Here is a 9,700-nt window from a genome sequence, read left to right as displayed (position 1 = left end):
GGAACCTTCATGTATGTACTCATAGAATTTATGCTTTATCGGTAATGTCAGATATTGATACTGAAATAGTACATAGGGGGCTCTGGAGCCCCCGAAGTATGTGACAGAAATTACACTGGGTGTTAGGTCTATTCTATATCTCATCTTTGCAACAACTCAAGAATGTTGTCTTTGGTCTCAAATTATTTATTGCAATCTTATGAAGCTTTGACATCGTCAGAATCACAATTGATGGTATGGAATGCCAAAAATGTCGACTAATTGTTTCCAAAGAAATTGTCTTTTCGACGAACATCTCACGTATATAGGGACACAAAGCTAGGGGGGTGACGATCAGCACGTGAAAATCCATTGTCAGTACTGTCTCCGGGACTTTTGTTTATAATGTCTATAGAGAATATGAGGTTGCTTTTGTGCCTAACCTTGAGACTCAAGGCTTGAGTTTCATGCATGTGTTGCATGGTTATCATACAGACGCACATTAACTTTATTTTTTGTACCACCGACGTTATGTCATAACTACATATTCTTGGAAATGATTAATAACGGATTACATAGCATATTGAGTCAGTAGAACCATCTTCAATAAATAATCAGAAATTGTTGCTGTCGTCGTTTCAATCGATAACCTAAAAGTTCTCTATTATGACTTGGCTGGGAACGATCGCCAATAACGTTCTTCGGAACATTGTTAATGCGGATGTACAGCCACATATAGTACAGGAAGTGAAGCCAGACCAGTATTGTAATCGACATATTCACTGCCGCGAGGATGCCATCGTTCTTTATGGCCCGGGAACCAGAAATGAAAAGTATGAAATCGTTCTTCATAGACCTTACACGGAAACGTTGCATCAGGCGTACAGGTATTTTCATATATTCTTTTCGTTTGATATTGTCTTTCTGTTTATTTCATGTAGCATTATCTATTAACTTAATGTTTTCAGCTTATATAGGTCGGAAGATAAGCAACAAGCTGAACAGCATTTCATTGTGTACAAAGACAAAGTTCCTGTACTCGTCCAAATTTGTAAAGAGGTAATTATATTTTGTCTTGTACTTATGGTGACTGAAATGGGGAAGTAGTTAATTAACATTATCATTACTTATGTATATTTTGTCTATAGATGTGTAGTGTGGGTAAGATACAAAAAATATGTGATACTCTAGTGGAACATCCTACTTGGACATTGGCACATTTGGCAGCGTATTTCGCCTTATACAATGCATTTACTTATGCTGTTGTGAACAGCCAGTTAAACAGTGGAGACATAGAGACTGGAGTATCTCCTCTGCAAGTTGCAGTACAAACCAATAATCTGCGTACAGTACAGATGCTGATCGAAGCTAAAAGTTCCTTAGAGCATCTAGACCATAATGCCAACACTGTGTATCATTTTGCAGCTACATCTTCCAAAGAAATAATTCTAGCTCTAGGTGGACACCTTCCTTCTAGTTTGAATAGTCGTAATAGCAATGGTCATACACCAATGCACGTCGCATGTTTGAATAATAAACCGGATTGCGTGAAAGCGCTTCTTTTGATTGGTGCGGACGTGAATATTCCTGCGTCCGAGGGAGAACCTTCTAGTCCGGGATATGTGGGCGATCTTCTTCATAGTAAACCGAACGTTCTTCATGCCGAAGACATGAAATTCGGCGGAACGCCACTTCACTGGTCCCTAAGCAGGGAAGTGATTAACGCCCTGATCGAAACTAACTGTGATATCGATGCTCTGAACTTCGACGGTCGGACGGCATTACACATAATGGCAATGAGGAAGCGTCTACCCTGCGTAGTAGCTCTTTTGAGTCACATGGCTTCTGTAAACATCGTGGACAAAGATGGTAACACTCCGCTACACTTAGCGGTCTCTGAAGGCACACCGGCGATAGTTCAAATGCTAATAGGTTTTGGAGCAGACATCGACGCTAGAAATTGGAAATCTGAGACACCGAGGCATCGAGTCAACATGAAAAACAACGACGGTCCGAAGATTCTGTATATTCTGAATGCGGTTGGGGCTCAGCGCTGTTCATCTGATATGAATGAGTGCAATATAGGCTGCAAGTTCAACGAAAACTTCGATGGTGTCCCTCCGCAGCAACCTCCCACAGCTGTTCCGCGAACGATACTAGATCAAATGCTTCATGTCTCCGGCATGGACCAGATGGCGTCGCAGAAGAATAACCGGGTCGAGGGTGGTCGACTGCTTTGTCTCGACGGTGGAGGTATTCGCGGCCTGATCCTTGTGCAAACTCTTTTGGAAATCGAATCGGTTCTCAAGAAACCTATCGTAGAATGTTTCGATTGGATCGCCGGTACTTCGACCGGTGGTATTCTGGCACTGGGCCTGGCGACTGGCAAGTCCCTGCGCGAATGTCAGGCACTCTACTTCCGCATCACGGAGCAAGCTTTTGTTGGCATGCGACCGTACAATAGCGAAGGTCTGGAGAACCTGTTACAGGAAAGTCTGGGAGCAACTAAGGTCATGTCAGACATCAAGAAGCCGAAGGTAATGATTACCGGTGTTCTGGCGGACAAGAAACCAGTCGTGCTTCACTTATTCCGCAATTACGATTCTCCGAGTGCACTGCTACAAGTTCAAGACAGTTCGACATCTAACGCATATCTACCGCCGAACGAACAGTTATTGTGGCATGCGGCACGGGCAACCGGCGCCGCTCCATCATACTTTCGGGCGTTTGGAAAGTTCCTCGACGGTGGCCTAATAGCAAATAACCCGACGTTGGATGCCATGACCGAGATTCACGAGTATAATCTCGCTTTAAAGGCCATTGGTCGCGGAGACATCGCTCCCCTCTCGTTGGTGGTGTCTCTTGGCACAGGGCTGGTCCCTACTAGTCCACTCAAAGATATAGATGTCTTTCTTCCGGAGACTCTATGGGATACCGCCAAATTCGCCATGGGAATACGGGTTCTCGCGGAGCTGCTGGTGGATCAGGCGACAGCCAGCGACGGCAGGGTCGTCGATCGTGCCAGGAGTTGGTGTTCAATGATCGGGGTACCTTATTACAGATTCAATCCCCAACTCTCGCAGGATATCGCTATGGATGAGAAGAACGACGAAATCCTGGCCGATATGATATGGTCGGCGCAAGCGTTCATGCACGCGAATAGGAATCAAATAAAGGAATTAGCTGCGTTGATTAATCGTGACGTTTAAAATGTTGCATAATTGTTGATATTACTTTTGAAATCGAAGACGGGGAATAAGAGGACACAGTCCCACTAAATTAAATTTACGTCGTTGTGTGGAACGCATTATCAAAACGATCGCTTCCAATATGTAGTTACGTGATATGTCTAGACTATAGATCATTTTTCATTATACACTTAACTGTCGATCGCAGATAGCCCTGGGATTACGCGTAATTTATTTAGTTCAATATTTGCAGTCCCTCGTATCCTCAACGCCGTCGTTCTGGTTTTAGAGGGGATGGGGAGTAGTCGAAATGCCAATACTCGCCATTGTAAGATATAAATATAAATTGTAGATACACCTCGTTGATATTAATATTATTCGAGTACGTTTACTCATCTATTTGTTTCTTTATTTAACTGCAAAAGAAAAATGTTCCGACAAATAATAAATAGCAAACGTAGAGAAAGAAACATCAAGCAGTCTATCGAAATCTATCCCCAAAGGCTCCACGCTCATCCTATGGTCACCTTAAACGCTTCTTTTTTTATTTTTTTTCGCGACAGATTCCTATCGATCCAGGTGAATTCCACGAGAGAAGAAAAACACGAAACGATCTCTATCGGGGTCCCATGTAATACGGAGGCTGTGTCATGGACGCGGATATATAAGGATAAAACGAATGAGTCGATACACCCTGCGTCTGATAATCGTTGTCCTCGTGCATCGCGTATCCCTCGGGAGCGGAATAATACTGACTATGCACGCACGCGTACGATTTAGTAGGACTCGTCATGTCCGCGGGATATTTCAAGTTTTCCGGGTACTTCGGTAAATCGTAAGGTTTCGCTTGCAGCTCCGAGTATTTCGGTACTGCGTCGTGGTATTTCGCTGCGGACACTTCGTGATATTTGACAGCCTCGTAACATTTCGCGTCCACGTAACTCTTCGCGTTCGATTCGTACGGTTTACTCTCGTGATCGGTCGGGTACTTGGTCGCGTCGCTGGGCCAAGATGACCTGGACAGATCGTAGGTAGGTTTGCTCTCGTGATACGTTGGTCTTTCGTACGTTTTCAGCCCGGTATCCGAATACAGACGGGGATACGTGCACTCGGACGAGCTCGTAGAATCAAGAGAAGTGCCAGGAGACGACAAGGTAGCTCGATGCATCACGATACCCATCTGTTCCTCCGGTTTTGGTTTCCTTCTACGTGGTTGATACTGGAATTTCATTCGTGTGAATATAGAGGGTCATACAAAAAAAGGGTCTATAACTTCTAGGGTATGTACTATAGAGTACTCGTCAAATGACGAAGAAATGTATTTGGAAAATTCTAAAAAAAAACTAACAAAAATTGTAGAAAATCTACCGTAACCAGGAAAAGATGCAGTGATAAGGTAATCCCTTGTTTCCATGCGGTACGATATCAAAAAATTTAATTTAATTATAATTAAATTCTTACGGATATGAATCCTTTTTACAACATATTAAAATTGTTTATAACTTTTGAACATATTAGTTTTTCAACGTATGTTTATTAGAACTATCTACCCGAGAAGTTACGAACCCTATTTCTTTTCCATCGCCCACTTATAGGATCGTAGTATGATGACGAAGCTAGACAGTGAACAAACGTGAATCACCTTGTAATGTGGATGCTGTTTCTTGTGAGCGTTCCTCAGCCTCTCAGCCTCCTCTACGAACGGTTGCTTCTCACCGTCGCTTAGAATTCTGTCGGATGAACGTGCGTCAATTCGCCGCGACTATAATAATCGTCACGATAACAAACAACGATGACAATGTACCTCCACAGTTTTCCCAGCGTTTTCGACAACTCGGCGTTGTGCAGCTGAGGATACTGATCGGCTAACCTGCGTCTAGCCGCCTGAGCCCAGACCATAAACGCGTTCATCGGACGTTTCACGTGGGCGCTCCTTCGTCCTCCCGCGCGAGATGTTACCGGAAGTAGGGTCCAATCGTAGCCTGCGAAAGACAATTTCACAATTTCATACATACGAAATCGCGAGCGTATATTAAGAAATATACATCTATATTTCCATGTTGGGTGAACGTTCAACGGAGGAAATACGGGACACGCGGTACCGGAAGTCGTGCGTTGCGGCCTATCTTCCTGCGGAATTGAATCGTAAAGGAATATAGCAGATAAAGCGACACCTGTATCCTTTGCGAAACCTGCTTGACGAGGATTTCATTCCCTTCGCCACCTTCGTTCGTCGACGTTTGGCGGCCCCTCGGCCAAGACGAACCGCGATAGAAGTTTTACGAGTTGGAAATGAAAGAGAGTTCCCGAGCACGGTGGTCTTTATCGACCGATCGTAGACGCGCATTAAGAGACTAATTATTATTGCCTTTTTGCTCTCTCTGTATCGCTGTACGAGCCGACCCCGCTGCTTCGAGAAACATTATTCGGGTCATCGCGAGTTTTCCGTTCGGCGAAATTTCATCTCGCAAGTCGAGAGATTCCAATTCGAACCAAAGTATACAATATCGTTCCGTTTCGTACATTTTCTCGGTTTAATTAACCGGCTCGATTTCGTCGTGGGAACACGAGTGCCGCCTGGGGTACATAAAACGTGAAGCTACTTCTCGTTAAAACGGATCTAGCGTGCAACGTGTATAAATCTATTTTATGTTTAATGCGGTTACGAAAGTTCCCGGGGGCTTTCGAGCTCCGAAGAGGAAAAAAAAAAGACGAGGAAAAGGAAGAGAGAACGAGCCGAAACGAGGAAGAGTTGTGTAGCCACGGTGACGGAAGATCGTTTCGAAGTGTGCGTACCGTTTCTGCTTCTAATTGTCGCATCGGGGTGATCGTCGAGAGGAAAAAACACACAAGTGGGAAGGAAGGTTAGATGGAAGGACGGTGCACGTGGTAAAATGTCACCAGGAGCCGAGGACCCTGGTGGATTCGGTGGGAGCTAATTACCATAGGGACACGGTCCACCGACGCGGCTTCTCTGTCGGTTCCCTTTCACGCCGACCCAGAATATTTTCCGTGGAAACGCGGAAGGGCACCTCGCACCCTAAAAACCGACGGGAATAGAAAAAGTTTCGCGCGAAAAATATATATGGGCTGGAAAGGTTATGGGTTTCGTCACTAATCGCCCGTATTCGACAAGCCCGTCTCCTTCAGCCGTTCGAAACGTTATGTACACTCGCGAGCAAACTCTGCTTCCCCTAGGGGAAAAAGTGGCGTAGAGAAAGGGACTTCTACCATTTGAATTCGGAAGTTTCTGAAATTTATGCCAAATTAACATTCGATTTAACATTTATTTCACTATCTGGAATAAATTTACCAAGTGGTAGAAGACTTTTCTTCTACGCTGCTTTTTCTCTAGCAGAAGCCCTGAAGAATACCCCCCCCCCCTTCGATCGCCACGAATTTCGAGCAGACGGCCAAAGTTTCGAGCCAGCTCCGAACGAAACAACGGGTATGTATATGTACGCGTAACTAACGACGAATTGATTAATCGACCGAGATGGGATCGGGTTGACCGAGAACTTTGATACTTTTCCGTCGTGGTATGAACGGCTCCTTCAGGGAAGATCGGGAGCCCGGTTCACAATAAGGGGTTGTGGCCCGCTGAATGAACCGGTGTACGTCTCGTCAATGCCGACCTGTCGTCGACGCTTGCTACATTAACTCCTTTACAAGACCGTCCAATGCCGACGGACGGTCTTGTTAACGAGGAGATCCCTTAAACGCATCGACACCTTCCTCTATTGGCCAATGAGAGATGGGAGCCGTGGGGTCCGACACGTGTGCCAGATCAATTGATCTCGTTCGTACGTTAAACCCTATCTATAAACACAATCTTTCGATCAAGAAACGATCCCGTATATATGCCATCATTGCGATCAATGAATTTCGTTTAATTTTTCATAAATTATACTAACGATTAATGTATCTAGAAAAGGTAACGGAATCGGATGATCGTGTAATGTAATGGTTTCAAAAAAGGAAACTTGTAGTTCGAACTGCATCGTGGAAGAAAGAGAGGGAGAGTTCGGACGTGATGCGTTTTCGTAAATAACGCCCAGGTCTCCCCGTTTTGCCCTCTTGGCTCCACCTTCCGCCATAATTTTCGCTAGGTACTCCAACCGAGCCGATGTCTCCGATTTAATTTCGTACTAGCATAATTAGCGTCGGTGGCAAACGTTCAGCGGTCTCGCTCGGTTCGCAGCACCTGCCGTTTAAATCTTCCACGGAATCGTCTTTCCGCGGTCTTCCGACCCCTTTGGCCCCCCTGTCGGTCCTACACGATCTCTTCCATCATGCTCGGCCGTGTTTCCCTGCCGTTCCGTAGCGCGGTATCGCGCAGATAAATCTGAGGAGGCAGCCACCGAAGCCGGCTTTCAGTGCCAATTAAAGTGTCCTCCCTAAACGACCCAATGAAGACGCCCGTCTATACAGCGCGCGCGCGGACAAACGAGCGCGACACACGAAAAAGACGACGAACGCGCAACGTTTATGTACCGTGCACGTTGGGTGATCCAGGGTACATAATATAATACGTTTAGCTCCGTCGATCGCTATCTCCCCCGAAATATCCTATTTCCGATGAACGTTCTTTTTTGTCCAGAGTGAAGCGTCTACTCGATAAGAAATCTCGACGGTGAGTCAAGCTAGAGATTCTAATTGAATGAACACAGATTCAACGTAATAAATACAGAGTGACGAAAAATAAATGCAATAAAATGTGAATTGTCCTAGAAGAATAATTTCACAATATATTTCAGAGATGCTTGGTTTTATTTAATTGTCCGTATTTTAATCTCGAAGTAGTGCGGAGAGTGGCGAAACATTTTACCCAAGCGTTTCAAACTATGCACAGAAAGGCATATAAGGCTCATAGCCATGTATTATTTTTTTGTCCCGATTGATTGAAATTATAACCAAAATATGCATTTATTTTTTGTCACCTTGTATGATCGATTCACAGCGAACCTTGTAGCAACTTGCCCACTGCGTCGTCCAACGTGCTGCTGCATTGTTCGCCATTGCTCGACGAAGGTCCAGCTTTCGTTTCCGTCGCCGACGACACGCCGTTATCGCAACGAGCCTCCATCACTCTCGGATTCTTCTCGTTGATCACTTATCTAATATCCAGTTTCTCCGCATTCGCGATGGGAGAGAACGAGTTCTTCGAGTTGCCAGGGCCCCTATAGGAGGATATCCAGATGGGGGAAGGGAGTCCCCGATCGAGGTCCCCGGTAAGAAATTTTCGGCGAAATGTCGAACTTATCGGTGGGGTTTCACGTTTATCGCGGACTCTGTCTCCTTCGTTCACGTGAAAAGGCGGATCGTAAAGAATCGTGACCGCGGCGTAGTGAACGACAATTAATCCCAAGGGTTATCGGGAGCGCGTAATTTATCGGTGGTTCGACCCTCTCGTCCTGTCTCGAATATCCGATATCGGCGACGCATCGACTTCCGTCGTTTTCTTGGTCGAATCCTCCCGTTATCTAGTATAAGTATCTTTCGCGTGTCGACGACCGATCGACGAGTAATCCTGTACTGCGTCTCAATCGTCCACTATCGTCGAGAATGTTGACGATTCAATTGAATTCATTGTCGCGATATACTTGCACTATATCACCCTCGAATATCGTGGATTCACGACGAACGATCGAACGGCTGCGAACAGGAATGGACACTTTCGAGCCGGAATCGCGCGAAGGTACCAGCACGGAGGAGAAACGGCGTGCGCGGATGATCAAGGAGAGACTCCGATGGCTGACTGACTGACTAGAGAAGAAACACGGATGCGGGGACACGGGTGTCGGTGTGTGGAGGGTTCTGTTCAGGGACCAGGCACACAGGTTGGTCCACGAAACAGCGAGCACACGTCTGGCACACGCAACCGAACGTTGGATGGTAGATCGTGGAGGCGGTTCCCGGTGGACCACCTCTGCTCTCTCTTGGTGGGGAGGTGCCTAGGATCTTCTTCCTTTTCTGCTCTTCCACGGATCGTTTTCTCGCGTCCTTCGCGCTCGGATCCTGCCTTACTTATCCCCGAGCGTACCTATTCTTCGAAAGTTTATACAATCGAGTCGATCTCGTCGTTGTTCGTCGATTCTCTTGCGCGTGACGTGGGTCGGCCATATCGAACGATATAGATAGATATAACGCTTCCCCGAGCTACAGTGACTTTAGGTGTGACCCTCTCAATTAGTGTGTGATACCTTTAAGGGTACAAGCTGCTAACTGTGCCCTCCCACCAATGTGGTCCAAATGTGTCCCGTTTACTTTCTTTGATTACGTATTTGACATATTTTTTGTACCCTTCAAATTTGAAATATTTTCTTCTTTATAGGGCTTAAAACTGTTTAAGGGAATAACAAATATTCTAAGTCTCCAACAACAACCACCCGCGAAATATAATACATTTACTGTCACTGGGGTTGATTTGCCACCGGAATATTTAAAGGCGTGGATGATCCAAGCCCTTGCTGTTTTTACGAACTCACCCCGATTATACCCCGGAAGACACTATATGTATAATAACCGCGGGA

At 45.6% G+C, this 9,700-nt stretch overlaps 2 protein-coding genes across 2 annotated transcripts; one reads left to right on the top strand and one right to left on the bottom strand.

Annotated features, from left to right (window-relative positions):
* Positions 1-534: 534 nt before the first annotated feature.
* LOC107194034 (85/88 kDa calcium-independent phospholipase A2) lies at positions 535-3,549 on the top strand. The gene is made up of 3 exons (XM_015583593.1): positions 535-866; positions 948-1,038; positions 1,128-3,549. Exons 1-3 carry the CDS (start codon positions 646-648, stop codon positions 3,186-3,188), a joined length of 2,373 nt encoding a protein of 790 aa, XP_015439079.1. The 5' UTR covers positions 535-645; the 3' UTR covers positions 3,189-3,549.
* Positions 3,550-3,783: 234 nt separating this feature from the next.
* On the bottom strand, positions 3,784-8,253 carry LOC107194132 (transcription factor Sox-8-like). The gene is made up of 4 exons (XM_015583698.1): positions 8,133-8,253; positions 4,972-5,149; positions 4,810-4,897; positions 3,784-4,386 (listed from the first exon to the last, which is right to left on the bottom strand). The coding sequence occupies exons 1-4, from the start codon at positions 8,251-8,253 to the stop codon at positions 3,784-3,786; spliced, it is 990 nt and encodes a 329-aa protein (XP_015439184.1).
* Between the last annotated feature and the right edge of the window lie 1,447 nt (positions 8,254-9,700).

The sequence above is a fragment of the Dufourea novaeangliae genome, unplaced genomic scaffold, assembly GCF_001272555.1.
Source record: "Dufourea novaeangliae isolate 0120121106 unplaced genomic scaffold, ASM127255v1 scaffold21, whole genome shotgun sequence".
NCBI classification, from domain to species: Eukaryota; Metazoa; Arthropoda; class Insecta; order Hymenoptera; family Halictidae; genus Dufourea; species Dufourea novaeangliae.
This window is presented reverse-complemented; position numbering and strand designations above follow the sequence as displayed.